This window comes from Puma concolor, chromosome D2 (genome assembly GCF_028749965.1).
Source record: "Puma concolor isolate L17-30 chromosome D2, mPumCon1.1.hap2, whole genome shotgun sequence".
Classification (NCBI taxonomy): Eukaryota; Metazoa; Chordata; class Mammalia; order Carnivora; family Felidae; genus Puma; species Puma concolor.
The window spans coordinates 7,659,771-7,681,377 of record NC_141677.1 but is presented as its reverse complement, the minus strand read 5'-3'; the positions used below and the strand labels follow the sequence as shown (position 1 = coordinate 7,681,377).

Sequence of the window (21,607 nt, the reverse complement as noted above, 5' to 3'; positions counted from 1 at the left end):
TTTTTAATTTAGCCAATGGAACACATTTTTTTTTACTCAAGAAAAAACCAGTGCTCAGGGGTTGATAATGTTTTTCACAACTGACCCAACAATGAGGTCTCATCCTGCTCTGAGGCCCTGGGCTGGATCCTCATTTATAAATATGTAAACAGACGTTTCCACTAACATCAGCACAGTCCCTCGTCTCTCTTCATTTGTTTACATTTCTCCCTGTTTTTTGTAAACAGGCATATGATAGATGCTTAAAATCAGTGCCTTGAGAATATGGTAGGAATGGGGAGATGTATACATAGAATCAACACAAACAACATTTTCTCTCTAGGGTCATAGAGTGTGAAGGCAGACATTTATTCTACGTTTGATTAAGTCTTTCCCCATCCCTATTTTTCTCTGTAGCCCTGTGTTTACTACCCGAGTGTTCAGCCACAGGTGAACAGAGGAAGAACATGTTACCCTAGGTTCTAGTTCTGTTTAGATTAATATTTGGCTGCAGGAGGGGCCTCGCAAGTTTCTGGGAAATGAGTCGTACACGAGATTTTATTCCATTTTTTAAAAATTGCTCATCCACTCACCAAGTCCAAACCAAAGGTTATGCAGTGTTACCTGAGATTCCTGGTGGTTTTCCAAAGCCTCCCCTCTGCCCTTCCCCCTCGCGCACCCCGGCTTTATGCAAAACCGTCCAAGCGTTTTTATTTCATGGACCGGTAAAATCCCTCTAAATGTCTTGGGAACCAGTATAATATTGCTATCTTTGCGTTCTGCCCTTAAGAATTTGAGAAGCACAAACACAGCCTCCAGAATTTAATGGAAGGGATAACGAAAAGAAAAAAAAAATAGTAAAGATGTAACCTCATACCCGATTTATAAATAGAATACATTCGGCTCCGTGAAAAAGCTCGTAATTCTCCTTATTTTTTCTCTTCTTGCCATAGATTGACTTTTGGGAACCGCTACCTTTGAGCTTTGCATCGGGGCTATAAAAGAATAAGTTAACCAAATATTCCATTTCTGCTGTTTATGTACCATGGCATGGGTTCAGGTTTACGCTGGCGGCCGAGGAGAGGAAGTGAGGAAATGTATGAATCAGCCCCACTGCATCTCAGCCTTCCATGCCGTTCTTATTGCCAGTGTGGTCAGTACCCCCCACACACAATGGTCTGGGGAAATGCCCGCAAAAGGAGATGTTCACTCAGAGTTTGCCCCAACCAAGTTAGTGTGCATCCAGGAGACAATCAGGTTTCCCTGGACTCCGGGGACAATCGGAGGAAAGAGACACCCTCAGACACTGAAATTGATAGAAATCAATTTAAATATCCAGTGTGGCTATCGAAAGTGCAAGTGATGCCTCAGACATCTCCATTTGTCCAGACCCAGGCGTCCCACGTCCAATGAACGTGACCCTCCGGAACGTAATGTAACACAAGAGAGTCATAAAATTGCTCAGTCTTTTGTAGCACCTGGGTTTTTTTTTTTTAATCTGAATTATTTCAAATGCAATTGAGAAATAGGAAATTAGGGTCACGGGGGGATCGTATTGGTGTCGTACGTGTTTATGTTTTCCTGCTTTTCCCACAAGCCCTGATACTTGTGATGCACAGATTTGCAGCATGCAGCTGTAGCCAAAACGCGTGCCTTGTATCTTCACCCGGCAGTCAAAGCCCCGGTGTGACCCGTGGAGGGATGACGGTGTGGAGGGAGGTTAAGAGCCAAGGGCTGTAGATGATGATGAGAAGATTATTAGAAAAAATTAGAATTGGGCCTCTGGCATCGTCCAGAGGAAATAGCTCCTGATGTGCTCCTAATTCTTGGCGTTGAAACATGTCTGGTTTAGACAAAGGCGATGCATCAGACTATCCTGGCTTAACGAGAAAAGAGAAAACAAAACAAAACAAAACAAAACAGCGAAGAATATTTAATTCACTTATGTCTAATTCCGTGTTTGCAGTCTTCTAACCCAGGATGGGTTTACAGGATTCCCCCTCCAGTGCCAACTCCGACGGACTGGTCGTGGCTGCCTGAAGCAATGAGGTGGGAAGGATGCTGTGGCCACTTCTGGGCTCAGCGGGAGAGAACGCCACAGTCAATTAGTGATGGCTGCCAGAAGGTGGCTCGCGGGGTCACGCCGATCATCTAGGACAAGGTTGAGGAGATTTGCCCGCCCGGTCCTGGAATCGGTCCATTTACCTGTTCGAGGGAGCAAGTCGATTCTCTGCTCACCGGTCTGTCTCTGTCAGTTTCACTTGAGCCTGCGCCTTTTCTTGGGGTTTGGCATTGCTCTAAACCAGCAATGCTGAAGACCCCAGTGTCTGGACCCCGAGACGCCGTTACCAGGAAAGGCCCTGCCTAAAGAATCTTGTTTTTCATTATCGTTAGACTTGCCAGGCATTTACTCCCATTAAGTACTCACCAAACTTCTCCCCTTCCCTCATTTTGTATTTGCCATTATTTCACCCATTGTGAGATGCCACCAAGTCAGTATGCATCAGGACACATCAGGAGGTTGTTTTCACACGAACTTGGCGATTTCGGGTGGTGTAACGTGGGACCTCCCTCCACAACAGCCCCTTGATATTTTAACGAGCAGGTTACCTGAGGACCATTTGAGAAAAGCATACGAGTCGTGGTGGCTCTCACCCTCGGAAGACCTCTCCTTCCCACCGAAGAGAAAGTGCATGGTTCAGAACTTGCGAGACAGGTATCAGTGGCTCCCAGAAAATGCGAGCATGGGGGCGCCTGGGTGGCTCAGTCGGTTAAGCGTCCGACTTCAGCTCAGGTCATGATCTCGCAGTCCGTGAGTTCGAGCCCCGCGTCGGGCTCTGTGCTGACAGCTCGGAGCCTGGAGCCTGTTTCAGATGCTGTGTCTCCCTCGTTCTCTGACCCTCCCCCGTTCATGCTCTGTCTCTCTCTGTCTCCAAAATAAATAAACGTTAAAAAAAATAATAATAAATTTTAAAAATAAATAAATAAAACACTTTACTTGAAAAAAATAAAATAAAATGCGAGCATGAACAATTCGGTGGGTCACCCATGTAAGAAATGTCACATCACCCGTCACCCACGCTCTAGGAGGTGCAGGGGGCGGACGATGTGGGGAAGACCGTGGATGTGGACAACTCTGAGTTAAAGAGCAGAGAGGTCACACTCTATATGTGAAGACGCTTTTGGAAAGGCCGAGCCTGTGTTCCCCTCTTATTTCCTTTCTATCTCGGCATAAGATCTACTTGTAGATAAGTCTAAAAGAGCCTTTCTAGTAAGTGTAAAGCTTGGTGTCATGTTGCCACCATTTTCCGTCTCACTGGTACATAAAATATTGGTGCCTCATCCAATCGACGGTGGCTTAGATTCAATGAAAGGCGGTATAATTTGCATTCGTGACAAGTGAGGAAATGCAGTGTTAAGAGCCTGATTGTTTAAACGTTGTCCTCATTTTCTTATCAGGTTGGTTGCACACCTAAGATTAGACTCTGTGAGACCTCAGTTCTTGCCCAGCTCCGCATGGATATCACTTAGTGCCGTATTTCAGAAAGGTGGGTTTTAAGGAACCAAATCTTGGGCTGGACAGTCCACTGGAATGAATCAACTTAAAATACAGCCATGCTCTCGGCCCAACAGCAAGATCGTTTTGTTTGGGTAAATGTCTGATAGCCCGAGGACAGTCTTTTGCTGTCAGCTTAGGTGTGGAAGGAAGAATGTGTGTACTGGAATTTTTTTTTTTTTTTTTTTTTTTTGCTAATTATCACCTTTGCTTTGTTGCTAATCGCCATTTTGAATTTTTCTTTATGTTTATTTATTTTGGGGAAACAGAGAGAGAGAGAGAGGGACAGAGCATGAGCAGGGGAGGGGCAGAGAGAGAGGGAGACACAGAATCCAAAGCAGGCTCCAGGCTCTGAGCTGCCAGCATAGAGCCCAATGCGGGGCTCGAACCCGTGAACCATGAAATCATGACCTGAGCCGAAGTCAGATGCCTAACCAACTGACCCCCCACATGCCCCAGTAATCGCCATTTTGAAGTCGCCGTTAGCCTTCTTGTCTGTGCCTCTCTTTTCATCTTTAATGAAAACACTTTTTGTGTATATCATTATAGCTAATAAGCATGGTACGAAGAAACAGGTTAAACTGTATAAAAACGGACAACATTTAGCATTCCTGACCTACAGAATCAGCAGCTTTGTGTGATTCCACTTAATACATGACACACAAGATGTTCACATAAAGCAGCTCACAGCCCGAGACGCGAGGAGAGGACAGCCCTTCATTCATCATTATTGAGAACATTCTAAATACAGTATCTCTTCCATTTGAGCTGCTCCCAGCCCTGTGGGAGCCTCTGAATAACACTTTTTGTGTAGATGGTTCCCTGCGAAGACCTTCATTTGATCAACTGTGTGTACAATATTGTCTTTTTTTAAAACTCAATAAACATTTATTGCACACTTAATAGGGGCTAGGCACCGTTCCCAGACTTGGATGCAAGGATTAGTGCATCCCAAGCCCTGCTCTTAGAAGCACGCAATCTAGAAGAGAGACAAGACCGGACGTAATTACAGTGCAAACTAGCAAGCAACATCATAGATAAAAACAACACCCTGAAAAGATACTTAGCCTGCCTCTCAGGGCACGAAGACCTCAGAGCGGGCGACATTTGTGTTAGTTCTTTTGGGATGAGCAATTTTTTTGGCAGGGAAGAAAGGAACTGCAACGTCACTGCGTGGGATGGCTCGTTCAAAGTCACAGAAACATGACAAGGAAGGGCGTTTCTGCAGAAGATCAGGGCGAATGTAGACAGGACACATGGCGCAGGTGAGAGGCAGGACAAGAGAGGAGGCTTGAATGGAGGGAAGACATGGTCATGGAAGGACTTCCACGGGGAGCCAACGAGTTTCCATTTTGTGCCGCAGGTGGAGAGAGGCGTAAAACACATTCGCAGGGGCTAAGATAGCTTAGAAATAAAACTCCTTTTTCTGCTTCGAATTTATATGTCTGGTCCAGTCATCACAGAAGCATATAGAAGCGTTGCATTAGCGACCCAGAGCGTCAGCTGATACAGCAGGACTTTTTTCTGACCCTCCCTGACCCTCCAGACACAACCTGGATTTCCAAGGGGGCAGTTCAGCCCTGCCACCCGTCCGAAACATAGCCATTGAGCTGTGGTTCCTCACTGTGGCTGGAAGCGCAGTGACAGCCTGTGGCTTTGGCCACCACGTGCCCCTCCAGCGAGGGGCCATCTACATCACTCAGGGGAAAGAACTTGCGAGCACACGCTTCGTGTTTCCATACTTTCCTTGTTGGGTGATTGCAAAATGGACGGTCGCACCTCAACGCAGGGAGACTGATTTCCTCCAAACTGCGGACCGGCTCATGGGTGGCCGGGTCTTCCAGCCACGTGACCTGCCATCTGGGATTTGCCACTCAAAATGCCACTCATCAAATAGAATTCCATTATACATAGACACACACACGTATGTATATATGAATACATATGAAGGGGTTATCCCATTTATGTGAATTTTCTAGGTGCATTAAGCTAAGAGGCTGTCAAATTTTTTGTTTTGTTTTAAAAATTATACATACATACGTGCATGCATTCCTTTGTATTATACACGTGTGCATACGTACACACGTATATGGATGAGTTGTCCCATTTATGTGAGTTTTCCAGATGCGTAAAACTGTCAGTGAGTATCACACATTTGTGTTTGTTTCATTTAAATCGCGTCTTCGTGGAAATGTTTCTGAAAGTGTTAAAAAGATGAGTTCCAGAGTCTGCTTGCTCTATCTGAGTCTCTTTTTCCTCACCTCCTAGCTCTCTGTCCTGGGGCAGGTGACAATCTTCCCGAGCCTCAGTGTTCTCCTCTATAAAATGAGAATAGTCGTAACCACCCTGCAGGGTTGCTGTGTTCATGAAACGGGTGCACACGTAAAGCATTTGGCCTGTGGTGAACATTCGAGAAATGCTCACAAGTAATATCTTATGCATATTAGGACTGGTTCTTGGATACTGGGGCATCATCATGAGCATTAGTGAATGCAGGAAAACATAGCAGGCACCCTCAGGGCCCATTAAGAGTCAAAAAATTCTTTGCCCCTCTACTCAATGGCACCAGACTGCCAAGCTTCTTCCCAGCCTCATCTGGTTTTTGAGTGTTCCTATAGCCTCCCTTGCTTTCAAACTATTTGTTACCGCATTCTGAAGTCATTAATATATATAAGAACCTAAAGGCTTTGTTCTTCCCTTAGTATTTCACCGACAAATCAAATAATCCAACCTGTTTAAATTCTGTCTGAAGTAGGAGTTTATAGGTTCTGGTTGAACGCCCAGGTCTGTTCTTCAGTGTCTGTCCTCTGTGCTGTCTCTTTGAGCCTCTCAAAGATCATTTCAGCTGATTTCAAGATCCTCAGCTATGGAGAGACAAACAATGCATGATCTCACTTATATGCGGAATCTAAAATAGTCACACCCATAGAAACAGAGAGCAGAGCAGTGAATGCTAGGAGCCGTGGGAGAGAAAAAGGGATGCTGGTCCAAGGTACGAAGTTTCAGTTACACAGAGCAAGTCCATTCAGGGGAGCTAACATACAGCAACACAACTGTAGTTAACAAGGCTGTATAGTGTACTTGAAATTCACCAAGAGGATACATCATAAAGTGATTCACCAAAAGGAAGGCAGGGAGGGAGGGAAGGGGGGAGGAAGAAGGAAGAGAGGAAAGAAAAGAAAAGAAAAAAAGAAAGAAAGAAAGAAAGAGAGAGAGAGAGAGAGGAAAGAAGGAAGGTAAGAAGGAAGGAAGGAAGGAAGGAAGGAAGGAAGGAAGGAAGGAAGGAAGAAAAGGAAAGGAAAGGAAAGAAAAGAAAAAAGAAAAGCAGAAAGAGAAAGAGAAAGGAAGGAAGGGAGAAAAGAAAAGAAAGACAAAATGGAAACTATATGAGCTGATACGTTAACTTGATTATGAAACCAATTTTACAATGTATACGAACATATCAAAACATCACGTTGTACACCTTAAATATATACAATTTTTATTTGTCAGTTATACCTCAATAAAGCAAGGAAAAAATGAAATCGCAATTAAACACAATAAGCTAAAACTACGGCATAATTTAAAACAAAGATTATCTACAACGTGTATGAAAGGTGCTGCTCCTGTCAGATGGCCTCTAGAAAAGTGAGAGGGCACTCTTCAAAGTTTACATCGAATATGCGCAACACGGGACTTTAAACGTCCATATCTTTAGGGATTCAACAAAGGAATAATTGTACCTAACTTCCTTTTTTTTAAGTGTATTTATTTATCTTGGGGGATGGGGGCAGAGAGAGAGAAGGGGAGAGAGAGAACCCCAAGCGGGCTCCTCACTGTCAGTGCAGAGCCCAGTGCAGGGCTCGATCTCTCAAACTGGGAGCCGAAACCGAGAGTCGGTTGCTTAACTGACTGAGCCACCCAGACGCCTTCCCAACCTCTTTTTTAAAGCAAAATATGGCCTGTAAATTAAAAAACCTCTGCAAAGTTTTTCTGGTTTTAAAAAGTTGTAAAAGCATGTACTAACTCAACCTATCTAGAACCAAATCTCAGCCCCATAATCCAAATAGTATTTGGTATATTTCTTGATTATTTTTTGTTTTTGGTAATTTTTAAAATAGCAAATCTTCGTGGGCCTTAGTCTGTTCCTTTCCGTGAAAACGTGTAAGAGACCAGAACTGCCACGTTGTCGTCTGTGTGAATGGCATCCCCTGAAGTTGTGCCGGGAAGCAACCCCAAATGAGATTGCCTTTTTTTTCATAGGGGAAGAGATTTTATTTATATATTTATTTTTTGAGTAAACTCTAGCCCCGATGTGGGGCTTGAACTCACAATCCTGAGATTGAGCCACATCCTCTACCAACCAAGCCAGCCAGGCGCCCAGAGAGTGCCTTTATAATAAGTTTGTGTGATTTGCATTTTAGGGGCTTGGGGTGCTTTAGGGGCCAAATCATCTCAGTGTCCAAAACGACTCTGTTCACCCCCCACCACCCGGCTCACTCTCCCAGCTCTCAAAGCTTATTAGCAACACTCATCCCAAGTCTGAGAATATATATTTTTTTTCTCCAGGAAATAACCTCTATGCCCTTTTCACCATTTCAAATGTTATAAACCTGGTTCTATAAAATAAAATAAATCCCAGACTTCAGCTAATTCTCTCCCTTTTGGCTTATTAGTAAGTCAGTTCTACATTTTTAATAGACCTGTGTTTATAAGTTTTATACATTTTAATTTTGAAACACTAAATGCCTCCTAACTTGCCTTTCAGCCGTGTCCCTTCCTCTGATTAGCCCTACCACACACACACACACACACACACACACACACACACACAGTGTGACCAACCCCACAGTTTCCTAAACACACATTGTTCTCTCTTGCCCATGGACTTGCCCATGGGGTCTTTGCACATGCTACTCAATCTCTTTGGAAAGGCCTGTTTCCTACACTGGTAAACTCCTATGCATCCGGCAGAACTCAAGTGAAATGACCCGTCACCTCCCCTTTGAAGGTTTCTTTATCCGGCTGTGCAGGGTTGGGCACCCCTCCCACCCCAAGGTAGCACCCTCTTACTCACCCTGTCTTAGCCCTTAGACACTGTTATGTGCTAGCAGACCGTGCTGGGCTGGAAAGTCCTTCGGGATACAGTCCTTAAATCTCTGCTCTGTTTACCTTGTCTAGCACATAGCCGGGACCCAATAATAGGTAAATGATTTCACAAATATCATTCCCCCCCTTATCAAAAAAATGCTGTACCCTCAACTAATTGAGCATATCGTGACCTACTATTTTTGAAGTTCAACACATTGGGTTAAGTGTATCAACCACCTGAAAATGTCGACATTTAAGAAGGTCAGTGTAAATACTTGGGTGAGGGGAGGGGTTTAGGGGTCCTCGTTTTGTGCGCCGTTGTTCCTTGAGAGCAAGCGTGATTTCTGCAGGTAGAGAACTCCTCCCCGGGTGAGTGTTGACATCACGGTGTAATGGGGCAGAGAACGTCAATCGCAATCCTTTTGTCTGTTGTTGTTGTTTTTAACTTTTTTAGGTGATAAGTGCTCCTGCCAACTCTCATGGCCAATTGACTCTTCATCGGGAACCTTTCCTTGTGTGTGGAGGGGATGGGTTCACCCAGTCCAACTTCGACGGCTGCGTCTCTTCTGCCCTGTGTGTTCTAGAAGCTTTAAAGAACCAAATTTAGCCCCTGGATCTTTATTCTCTACCTGTGCTTGGGGTTTCTGGTTTCACAGTTCTCTGTGAGAGATGACTTTGTTTTCTATTTTGCTGAGAGAAATTACTGGAAAATTTTTCGTATGGAGTATAAAATCGATTTCGTAATTTTGATAGTTACAACGCAAGTTGCAATGAAGATTCTCTGTACAGTACACCTTTCACGGGGTTTCTGAATTGCCATGATTACTCCTTGTTAAAGAAAAATAAAAAATAATGTTTAAGAATAACAAATAACCCTCCCCCCCCCAAAAAAGTATGTCAAATCAAAATAATAGTTCATGTTCCAAAACCTTGATTCTTTTGAGAATTTCAATTCCAAATAAAGAATAATTAATATCAAATCTTCATTTTCAATCTTTGAGCATGACCTTGGTTCAATGTTTTTGCAGATTGCCGAACTACTCAATTCCCCTGAACTGTGGATAATGGAGGGTTCTTTCTGTGTCTCTCAAGTTATTAAATGATCCTGACCTGTAGGTCTCAGGTGTCATCATCTCCAGGATTGTGGTTTGGAGGGCAATCGACTGACAAAGAAACCTGTCTTCACATTTTCAGAAAATAACCAGATTCAACTCGACTTTCCAAGTCATACGATAGTTTCTAACCTTAAAAAAAAAATTCAGGCTTAATATGAAAGTAACAATTAAACACAAACTGAGAGAAAATATATCGATCTTTATCTACGGCTGTCTCTGATGGCTGGTGCTGTTACCTTCACGCGCTCTCCAGGATGCGCTGTGGCATTTAGACTGTGTCAGGTTTAATGAATTTAATACAACAAGAAAATTTACTGAGCTAGAAAATAGATGCACTTAAAATAGTTCAATATTTGCCAGCTTAGTGGTTCAGCATATCACCCACATGCTTCAGTGACCCACATGCTTCCTGCCAATGACTGGCTGGAGAAAAATTGATCCCCGGCCTTCTAAACAAGCTACTTGTTGCTAATTTGAAAAGCAAAATGGCGAGTGCTATTTTATAATTGTGCAAGGAAAGAAATTATTGCGACCTCTCAGACTATGAACAGTTCAACAAAATACTTCTTACCTTGGTGGCATTGAAGGTTTCACACTCACATGCCTTGTATCATATATACACACACATTGAAAGCATGGGCAGAAATTGCTTATGTTGTAGCACAAAGCAGGCTTTGTGATCCTACGGAATGTTGTTACATGTCCTTTTAGCAACCAACTCATGAAACACTGAAATGCCTACATATGGTCAATGTCACTTATTTTTGAAAGCAGAGAAAGAAAAGGGGAAATTAAGTGATTTCTGATGTGATATGATGAAGAATATTGAGATTCCTTTAATCATTTGGCCCCTATTTGATCAATTTGGTTTTACCCTTAAAGTCTAGCAGAAAAGACTCGAATGTGTTAACCATCTTGTTTTGTTTTTTTTTTTTTTAATTTTTTTTCAACGTTTATTTATTTTTGGGACAGAGAGAGACAGAGCATGAACGGGGGAGGGGCAGAGAGAGAGGGAGACACAGAATCGGAAACAGGCTCCAGGCTCTGAGCCATCAGCCCAGAGCCCGACACGGGGCTCGAACTCACGGACCGCGAGATCGTGACCTGGCTGAAGTCGGACGCTTAACCGACTGCGCCACCCAGGCGCCCCAACCATCTTGTTTTTAATGAATGTAATTCTGGAGCCATTTGACAGAGAGCGTCCTGAAGTCTGAGGAAGTGTTACGTTTGTCTCATGAATGCACGTCCTCCAAAGAAAAGAGAAGGAAAATGACTTATAAAGTTGGGGTGAGTTACTTGGAGAAAAGAGTTTTCTAAGTCATTACTGAGGGCTTTTAAATATCAATTCCTTCTGAGTATGTTTGCCTAATAATGCTGCATCTGTTTTGAGAACTCTGTGGCAAATATGGGAAAAGATTCAGCCCTGCCTAGTAGGTGGATCATTTCAGTCGTTTTGAAAACTCCCCTTACATTTAGATCCCTCTCTGCGAGGAAAAGACCAATTTCCTGATGCTCAAATAAGGAAACAAAATTTATCCAATGCTTGTGTTCTTTATTTTCATTCACCTCTTTCCCTTCAGAAATTAAAATGGTTAGAGAAAAATCTGGAAGCCATCCCAGAGGGCCACAAAACTCAGATGGCCAGGATGCCCTGAATGACCCAGCGCTGGGGTGTCCAGTATGCCCCCCCCCCCCCCGGGGAAATAGGAGTCAGCAGTATTGGGAGAGGTGACGGGGGCGTGTGTCTGTCAGCCCCATAGGACCACACAGCACCACGGTATTTCCAAACAAGAACGTTTATTAAATCAAGACAGCCACGGAGAGCCGCTCTGTTTTGAAAGGAGCGTATTTAAGTGAGAAACGGCTCGAGCAGTGGGGTGATTTAATACTTGTTAGCTGATAAATATAGCCTCCGCCAGAATAAAACTTTATGATGCTGTGTTGAAAAGCTTAATTACTAAACCGTCTATGCAGGTCTTTCTTGCTCAGGCAGCCAGGGTGACAAATTATAGCAGTGGAATAGTATTTTTCACCTCTGGCATTTCTGAAGGGGAGAAGGATGTCTAGAAACACCGAGAACGCGGTAATAATCCCAGACCAGATATTACTGGGGGGGGGGGGGGGGCACTTCATTGAGTCACTAAGCCTTCTGTGCAAAATGCCATCATCCGCACCCCCCGCCTACCCACTACCTTGTTAAGCAAAAAGGACAAGGTCAATTTCACATTTATCTGGTGTTTTATACTCGTCCAAGTGCAAGTGTATATATATATATATATATATATACTCCAGCCCCCCTAACGCCCCTCTGCAGTATGCAGAGCAGGGAATTCTTACACATGACAAATCAGGAAACTAAGGCACAGGGCTTGGCCAGCCAAGGTCACATAATGACCTGCCAGGACACGAGCAACCCACGCGCCCGCGACCCATTTCTGTTTACGGGGCACCACGCTGCTGGCAGGTGACAGCGACCAGAAGGCCGAGCTGAAACACGAGTTGGAGGGACAAGCCGCACCACGTGGCGCTCTTAGGTTTCATTTCAGAGCGCTCGCACGAACGCCGATGTGATATATACACGCGTCTAGCCTGGAATAAAGTCTCCACGAGTCCCGGCTGAGTGACTGATGTTCCCCTTACTTTCATTTGCGGGCTTATTTCCTTCTTCGGGGGTCGCTCGCTATGAGAAATCGCCGCGCGCTGGCGACGCCGAGTTCGGGCGCAGGCGCGCTCGGGGAGCAGCGTGCAGACCCCTGTCGGCCTCGACGTTCGTCATCCTCCAGCCCTCTGTCCTTTCTCCCCTTCTTGCGCCGTGCTCAGAAACCTGCAATATAAGTGCAAATTTGTGATTCCCTGTTTTAACGTATCTCCTTTTTCCTCCCTCAAATTTAAAGCAATCTGGCTTCTTACTCGAGTTGATGGGACAATCACTGTTTTGATTCTCAGAGGTAATGCAAGCGTTTAAAACTGGGTGTAGCTTTCAGGGATCTTGGTGCTAAAAAGCTAGAACAGATATGCCAAGCGGGGTACCAGACTCTGGACAAAAATGGAACATAATCAGCGAGGTCCACCCAAAGATCCCAGTTAGGGGCACACAAGTCCCACAGAGCGGCGGGCAGGGTAAAGGTACCCGTGGGTGTCATTGCAGGCGGTTAATAAGATGCTGCAGCTCACGGAGCTGGGGAACCCTAAGAGGAGGAACCACGTTTTCTTGGGAGGGGGACGGTCTCTGAACAGACGCAGAGATGTGTCAGTGAAACGCATCGGACAGCGTCTCTCCCTCCACACCATACCTGGGCCGACCTGGCTGACTGCATGAGTCCAAACTGCATTATCAATACGGTCAAGACAAGTGAGTGCTTTCGGTGGTGAGGGCTCAGTGGGACACAGAATGTGATCTCTGGGAAGAAGAAGAAAAAGGCTGAGCAAACGTCAAACTAGCCGGTGCGGGACCGAGCTGCCGCTTTCCAGTCGGGAGTGTATTCGTGTTCCAGCCGCTACCATCTGCCAGGAAAGCCAGGGAAGTTGAAATGGCAGTAGGTCCTTCGTTTCCTTCTCAACGACGGGCGGGGGATTATAATCCGCTTAAGAGTTCACAGCAGAATGCATCAAATGAGGCGGCTAGGGAGAAAGAATCTTTTGTTAATTTAAAACACATGCAGAATCCATAGAATGCTGGAATGTCTCAGTTCGGAGGGGCTTGGAGACCATTTAGACCAGTTCTTAGCCGTCTTGGATTGCGAATCGTCGTGAGAAGCGACGGAAAACTCTGGATCTTCTAAGGACAGCAAAAATGCACGTATATACATAGAACTCACGCACCATTTTAGAGCCTGCTGGCTAGCTGCCTATCTTTGTAAATAAAGTTTTATCGGAACACAGCCTGGCCAGTTCGTTTGTATATTGTCTGTGGCTGTCTTTGCACTACAACAGTAGAGATGATTGTTTGCGACAGATACCATATGGCCTGCAAAGCCTAAAATAGTTACTATCTGGTCCTTTAAGAAAAAAGGAAAAAGATCGCTGCCTCCTGTTCTAGAGGGTTACGAGGCCGCCACAGTCTATTTTTAGCCACCCAGAGGTCTATGGACCCCAGATTAAGAACCTCTAAATCTCAGCCCTATCACTTTATGTAAATACAGGCTTATCTTAGATCCACACATCTGGTCCATTGTTCCTTGATCTTACACCCTATTGTAAATCCTTTAAGGCAAGCAGTGTAGCTTTGCAGTTAAGAGCACATCCTCCGGGGTTAAATAGATTCATGTTTTAATCCAGACTTTGCTCCTCATTGTGACCTTGAGGCAGTTCAACCACCTCGCAGCCTGCTTTATCATCTGAGAAATGAGTTAAAGGTAGCTACTTCATAGGATTGCTGTGAGGCATGAATGCAGATAAAACCTTAGCAGCGTGCCGGACACACAGTAAGTGCTTAATAAATGATAATGGCAATGATGAAAGAGACGGGGAGGGAGAGGACAGGCAGATCCTCCCGGTGCCCCCAGGCTCGGGTGAAAGCCAGTTCTGTCTGCATTTATATAGCACATTTGGGAGAGTGGATGGTGAGGCGAGCATGTATGTTGACAGGAGACCCGACGAAACACGGAAGCTTCAAAGCGTCAAACCTTTCTTCAAACCTTCGTGTAGCAGAATGGTGGTGTCTACCTGAGACCAGCCATGGGCCACCTTCTCTTGTTCTGCTCCAGTGGGTACGCAGACACCTGTCGCTTGGGGAAAGGGTGTTTTGCTCAGATGCGGTCCTTGAAAAGAAACCAGGATAGGTCATTACCAGCAGTAGGGCAGGTGCAAAATGTGGGAGCGTTCTCTGCAGTGAACAATGTCTTGTCCTTCGTGACTATGTATGTTGCATGCAAAGAATTGCATGCTTGGGGTGGATTCTGCTGAAGATTATTTACTCGGAAACACTGTGAAAACCGGGAGAGAGTTATTTCACATTCTTAACATGTTTGGCGAAGTATGCGGATTCATTTCCTGTCCCTGACCTTCGTTTAAAACTGAAGCTCCTTCCATGACATTGTGGTGGATCCGTGACGTCTCAAACCCACCACCTACTCGCTGTGATCTTGGACCCGTTTCTCAGGCGTCTAAGCCTCGGGATGTTCATCGCTCAAATGGAGATATTAATTTTACCTACTTTAGGGTTCTTGAGGATTACAGAACATACACATAAAGGGTTTAGCATATGCCCTGCACGTAGAAAATGCTTGATAAATTTTAGCTGTTAGTATTACTATTCTCGTTAGTGAAATATGATGTAGGAAGACAATCTTCTCTCATAAACACCACTGCATTTGTAGGTTGTATAGACACTTTAGACCCGGCGAGGAAGCCACGTCAGTGTATATGGAAACTCACAAGGGACTGTATTTAAGTTGCCACTGTACGTATGGGCTCAGAGTCATTTTAGCTCAGAAATTTTTGTTGACTCTTGAGTGAATGAATGAATAAATGCTACTATGGCTTTTCCCCGTGCTCATTAACGTACATGGCACCCTGTTTTCCTTGAGCCAATCTTATCTTCCCATCCTGGTGATCCCAATCACATGTGTACTTAACTCCTTCAGCATCCACTTGCCACTCAAACTATGGGAGCCACAAAAGCAGAGCCTGACGTACAAGAAGGACACAGCGGGGCACTTGGGTGGCTCGGTCGGTTAAGCGTCTAACTCTTGATTTCAGCCCAGGTCATGATCTCACGGTTTGTGGGTTCGAGCCCCACATCAGGCTGTGTGCTCATGGCATAATTGGGATTTCATTAGAATAGAGTAGCCTCCATGGGGACAAAGATTTTTGTCTTTTTCCTTCACTTTGGAATCTCCAGTATCCAGAATCCTACCTGGCACATACTGAATGACTAGTTCTAGAACATTCAAACCATCAGCAATTAAGCTGTAATGTTATGTACTTAAAACATGTAACAAAAGACACAGAAAAGCAACAATTGATAAACTCTGACAAGGTACAAATAACGAGCATGAAAAAAACTTTGAATCTTACTTACGGATATGTAAGCGAATTCTGTAACCAGAGGGATCATGTGCAAAGTTTCTAAAATGTTTCCCCGGGACCCAGCACACAATAGGGCACAGAGTAGACCCTGAATACATTTTTGTTGAATAATTCAAAGATTAAAAGAAGAAAATGTTTAAGTGAAAATGAGCACTCCATTCTAAGAAACCCAAGAGAAACTATTCTAGAAGTACAACACTTAACAATGGTCCATGTAACGGACAATGGCCTGTGTAGTTAGCACATTTGTGTGAGGACAACGTGTGCCAGAGCAGGAGAAGTGATACTTTCCCCGTGCAAATAATAAGCAAAGCACCTGTAGCAGCAAATTCTGCCACGGTGCAATGAAGGTTTATTGGCTTCCATTTTCATTTCTTCGGTCTTCTTTTACTGGAATTGATTTAAAGGTGTTAAGAGTCAGACCTATTGTAGTACTCACTTCTGTAAGACAGTCACCAACCTCAAACTCGCACAATGTATTTTAACCATTACAGTGAGTCATGTTTATTTACCCTTTGGACGACAATCAAACTGTTTGCTGCAGACCAAAAGCTTGTCAGAAAACAAAATGTTAATGATACAGAGACCATTATGGAGAAAAAAAAAAAATTGGCAAGTGTCACTCTGTTGAGAAAAGTGACCATCCTGGATGAATAGCATTCTGACAGATTAGCTCTATGGTATAGAAAAGACCTAATAGAATGTGCCTGTAATTAGAAAATCCATTCATGCAATAATCTGTATTAATAGTTGCAATAATAAAAACTTTATAATTATTTCAGTAGGTGCTGAAAAATTATGTCATAAACTTAACATATATTACTGGTAAAGCCTTATGATAAACTCAGAAAAGGGGCATGCTACCTTAAAGGAATAAAGACTATTTTAAAGCCATAACAAACATCACAATTAAGAACAAATCACTAGAACCATTCACGTTAAATTGGAAAGAAGTAAAAGATCCTTGGGGCGCCTGGGTGGCGCAGTCGGTTAAGTGTCCGACTTCAGCCAGGTCACGATCTCGCGGTCCGGGAGTTCGAGCCCCGCGTCGGGCTCTGGGCTGATGGCTCAGAGCCTGGAGCCTGTTTCCGATTCTGTGTCTCCCTCTCTCTCTGCCCCTCCCTCGTTCATGCTCTGTCTCTCTCTGTCCCAAAAATAAAAAATAAAAACGTTAAAAAAAAAAAAAAAAAAAGAAGTAAAAGATCCTTGCATCAGTATCTTGAAATTCCTAGGGTATGCATTAAGGCATGGAACATATTTAAAGAAGTGTAAACATAAGGAAAGAAAGGAAAATGGTTATGAGTGCCATCAATAGGATCATACTCCTGGAAAACTCAGGCGAACTAACTTCTGAAATTAATGGAAAGTGGCTAGAGAGGCTGAAGTATAAATATTCAAAGATCAGTAGCTTTCTATATGCCATAATAATCAAGGCAAATGTATCTTGTGCATATTTTTATTAACGAAAAAACGTAGAGGGGCGCCTGTGTGGCTCAATTGATTAAGCGTCTGACTTCAGCTCAGGTCATGATCTCATGGTTTGTGAGTTCGAGCTCCGCATCAGACTCTCTGCTGTCAGCACGGAGCGCACTTCAGATCCCGTCTCCCTGTCTGTCTGCCTCGCCCCCTATTCACATGCTGTCTCTCTCTCAAAAAGAAATAAACATTAAAAAATTAAAATGTCAGGGTTCCTGGCGGGGAGGAGGGGGGTCAGTCGGTTAAGTATCCAACTCTTGATTTCAGCTCAAGTCATGATCTCATGGTTCAGTCCATGGGTTCAAGCCCCACGTCAGGCTCTATGCTGACAACATGGAGCCTACATGGGATTCTCTCTCTCTGCCCCTCTCCATGCTATACATGTGCACTCTCTCTGTCAAAATAAATAAACTTTAAAAATTTTTAAATAAACATATAAAAATAAAGATGTTATGAAAGCATAGAATACAAAGGAATATCTCTAACAAGATATGTCTAGAATTTATACGAGGAAATGTTCTCAAAATTTGACCAAATATTTTTAAAGATTTAAATAAGTAGGAAGATATGTCATGTCCATGAAGGGGAATAGTGGATGTTATTTTTTTTCATTTTCCTCTCATTAATTTATGAATTCCACATAATCACAATGGAATTTCTTAACATGAAAAAATAATTCTGAAGTTCATCTAGAAAAATTAACAGGTGAAAATAATAGTTTATGAGCCAGAAGGTCATAAATATGGGACTTATCAGCTGATATTAAGACATACTGTAAAATTAAATAAAGAAGTTTACCATTGGTTCTAGAAATGACACAAATCAATGAAATTAATGCTATAATAGCACTCAATGTGATAAAGGAAGCAATCAAAACCAATGAGAAAGGAAGAATAATTTAACAAATGATTTGAGGGAAATTGGCTAGCTATTTCGTAGAAAGAAAGAGAAAGAACAGAAAGAAAAAGAAAGGGGGGGAGAGGGAAGAGAGGGAGGGAGGAAGGAAGGGAAAAAAGAGAAATCAAATGTGATTGTATCCTCATTGGATATACATTGCATTACAATAATTTCCAGATGGATTAAATGGATAAAGATAAACAAATACGCATCCTCCCTAAATTAAAAAAAAGAGGGGGGTGCCTGGGTGGCGCAGTCGGTTAAGCGTCCGACTTCAGCCAGGTCACGATCTCGCGGTCCGTGAGTTCGAGCCCCGCGTCGGGCTCTGGGCTGATGGCTCAGAGCCTGGAGCCTGTTTCCGATTCTGTGTCTCCCTCTCTCTCTGCCCCTCCCCCGTTCATGCTCTGTCTCTCTCTGTCCCAAAAATAAAAATAAAAACGTTGAAAAAAAAAAATTAAAAAAAAAAAAAGAGGAAAATATAGACAAATATTTAAAACTGTCAGAAAAAAAAAGACTAAAAGTTTACAGGCCATTTATTAAAAGAATACTTTAAAATGACTTACAGTAAAAGTATAATATCTTTAATATAAAATAAACTTCTTACCCAAGGTTAAATTTTTGGCATTTTCTTTTTTTTTTTTTTTTAAGAAATACAAATTAAACAGAAGTCCCATCTCTCTGTTCCTACCTAGTGTCTCCGGTCACAAGGAAACTATTCCCATAATTTAAATTTTTATTATCTTATTTATTATTTATTTTGTTTTTAATATTATTTACATACTCCCATATATTTACATTTTGACTTTATGTATTCATAAAAATCTGGTAACGTTCCTTTAGTTTTTAAATCACAGCATATTGTATATAGTCATTTAGAACTTTGTGCCCCCTCTGTGTTATATTTTTAATATTTTTCTCTGTTGGTTTGCATACATTTATTTCATCCACTTTCACTACCTTACGGTCTACCATTTTATGAATATATGAGTTTGTTTATCCATTTCCCCACAGATGGACATTGAGTTGCTTTAAATTGGTACTATAACAGGGGTGCCTGGGTGGCTCAGTTGGTTAAGCCTCTCATGGTCTGACCTCTCAGCTCGGGTCATGATCTTGGAGTGGTCTGTGAGTTCGAGCCCCACATCAGGCTCTGTGCTGACAGCTTGAAGCCTGGAACCTGTTTCAGATTGTGTGTCTTCCTCTCTCTTTCTCTCTGCCTCTACCCCACTCGTGCTCTGTCTCTCAAAAATGAATAAACATTAAAAAAATGAATAAATAAATTTGCACTACTGCAAACATTGTAATAACTATCTTTGCATGTGTCTCTTTTGCATAGCATAAACGTTTTTACAAGGCATAATGTTAAACTGTATCGAAACGGAGTTGTGAGTTCCAGGGAATAGGCTTTATTTTTCCGTAATCTCTTTGAAATAACAATTTGAGAATTAATAAAGGAGAAACATTATCTGGAGTACCTTGAAGCCAATTGATGAATTTTCCCATAATTAAAATAGGTGGGTCCAGCTTGGGGGTGACATTGGAAAACCTACTTGGTGGTAGGTCTTCAAAGAGATAGTAAGACCACCTATAGAGCCAGAACCCTGCCCACACATGTTCCCTGGAAGCAAAGAGCCCCTAAGGGTAGGCAGGGAGCCGTCAGGGCATTGCGGTGATGTTGAGTTAGAGACCATTCCTCTAATTTCCTAGCACCAAGCGCTGGCCTGATTCTAGAAAGCAGGGAGAGCAACCTTTGCAACCCCCCACCAAATGACAGAATGAATTTCCCATTCGGCTGCTGGAAATCAGGGCAAGCTGTCATCTTTCATTTGATTAAAACAGAAACTGAGCACAATGAGATACCCTTTCACAACCACTAGATGGCTGTTATCAACAACAAACAAACAAACAAAAGCAAAACGTAACCGAAACCAACAGGTGTTGGCGAGGATGCGGAGAAATTGGAACCCTCCCGCCCTGCTCGTGGGAATGTCAAATGGCGTGGCCACTGTGGGAAACGGCATGGTGGGTCCTCAAAAATTTCAACGTAGAATTTTACCACATGGCCCAGCAATCCGTCTTCCGGGCATATGCCCAGAAGTGAAAGCGGGGACTGGAATAGACAGGCCTACACTCGGGTTCATAGTAGCCTTAGTCACAATAGCCCAAAGGTGGAAGCCACTGGCTTCCATCGATGGATGAAGGCATGAATGAACAAAACGTGGTGTATTCATACAACGGGATATCATGAAGTCTCAAAAGGGAAGGGGGCGCCGACCGACGCTACAACATGGGTGCAAACTTGAAGATATTATGCTAAGTGACTTTAAGACAGTCGTGAAATATACAGGCTCCCACTTAGCTGAGGTTTCTAGCGGAGTCAAATTCACAGAGACAGACAGCAGAAGGCGGGGAGGAAGGAATGGGGGCTGAGGTTGAACAGTACAGAGGTTTCTTTAGGGAGACGGAGAAGCACAAAAGGTCGGCGTCAGTGGTGGCTTCAGTACAGCCTGAGGGTGCTGAGTGCCACAGAACTGTACTCTTAAAAACGGTCACTCTTGGGGCGCCTGGGTGGCGCAGTCGGTTAAGCGTCCGACTTCAGCCAGGTCACGATCTCGCAGTCCGTGAGTTCGAGCCCCGCGTCGGGCTCTGGGCTGATGGCTCAGAGCCTGGAGCCTGTTTCCGATTCTGTGTCTCCCTCTCTCTCTCTGCCCCTCCCCCGTTCATGCTTTGTCTCTGTCCCAAAAAATAAATAAAAAACGTTGAAAAAAACATTTAAAAAAAAAACAAAAACGGTCACTCTTATGGTGTGTGTATCTTACCACAAGTCTTTAAAAAAGGAAAGAAAAGAATGGATATTGCTTATAAAAGGGGAGAAGGATATTTACAAATCTATGAGAATGACACCATCTCTCTACAGCAGAAAAATAGACTCATTACAGTTCTTTTCTACTTAATAGCCGATTTCACAGAAATGGCCAAAAAAAAAAAAAAAAGAGGAACAAAATACACACACACATAAATATATATAACTATGTTTTGCCTAGTAAGTGATAAAAATATATACACGTCTATGTATACATATATATAAATGTACGTGTGTGTAAATACTTTATATGCAAATATATGTGTATATATACGTGTGTGTATATACACACACACACACACATATATACACACATATACAATCGTGTTCTGCTTCATGGGTAAACAAAAGCATGCAGGTTAAAAACCACAGTGAAATGCAAAGTGGCATCTTTTTAAAAATTACTAAATTCTAAAAGGAGATCAAAACTAACAGAAGTTAAAATTGTCACAGCCTCTCCACAAAGTGAGCTGGAAGCATGTATCAAATACGGTTTCTTAAGCATGTTTTTTGACTCAATAATCATGCTTCTAAGAATCTGGCTTCAAGGAATAATCAGGGATGTAGACATTGATTTGTTGGCAATATGTGTATTTCCAGCATTACTTATAATAGTGAAAA

The 21,607-nt window shown here is 43.1% G+C and overlaps 1 protein-coding gene across 9 annotated transcripts in view; it reads left to right on the top strand.

The window, feature by feature from the left end:
* The window catches only part of RNLS (renalase, FAD dependent amine oxidase), a 332,808-nt gene that overhangs the window by 254,262 nt on the left and 56,939 nt on the right, over nt 1-21,607 (top strand). For 3 of the 9 annotated variants that reach the window (XM_086679515.1, XM_086679520.1, XM_086679514.1), the window contains one exon: nt 9,060-9,598. The exons of 4 other annotated variants lie outside the window; for them this stretch is intronic. In XM_086679515.1, the coding sequence (XP_086535641.1) occupies nt 9,060-9,212 (153 nt within the window). In that variant the 3' untranslated portion in view covers nt 9,213-9,598. Of the gene's footprint in view, nt 1-1,945; nt 5,686-9,059; nt 9,599-9,633; nt 10,247-21,607 lie in introns of those variants that run through there. 2 more of the 9 variants (XM_086679519.1, XM_086679513.1) reach the window with 2 other exon arrangements.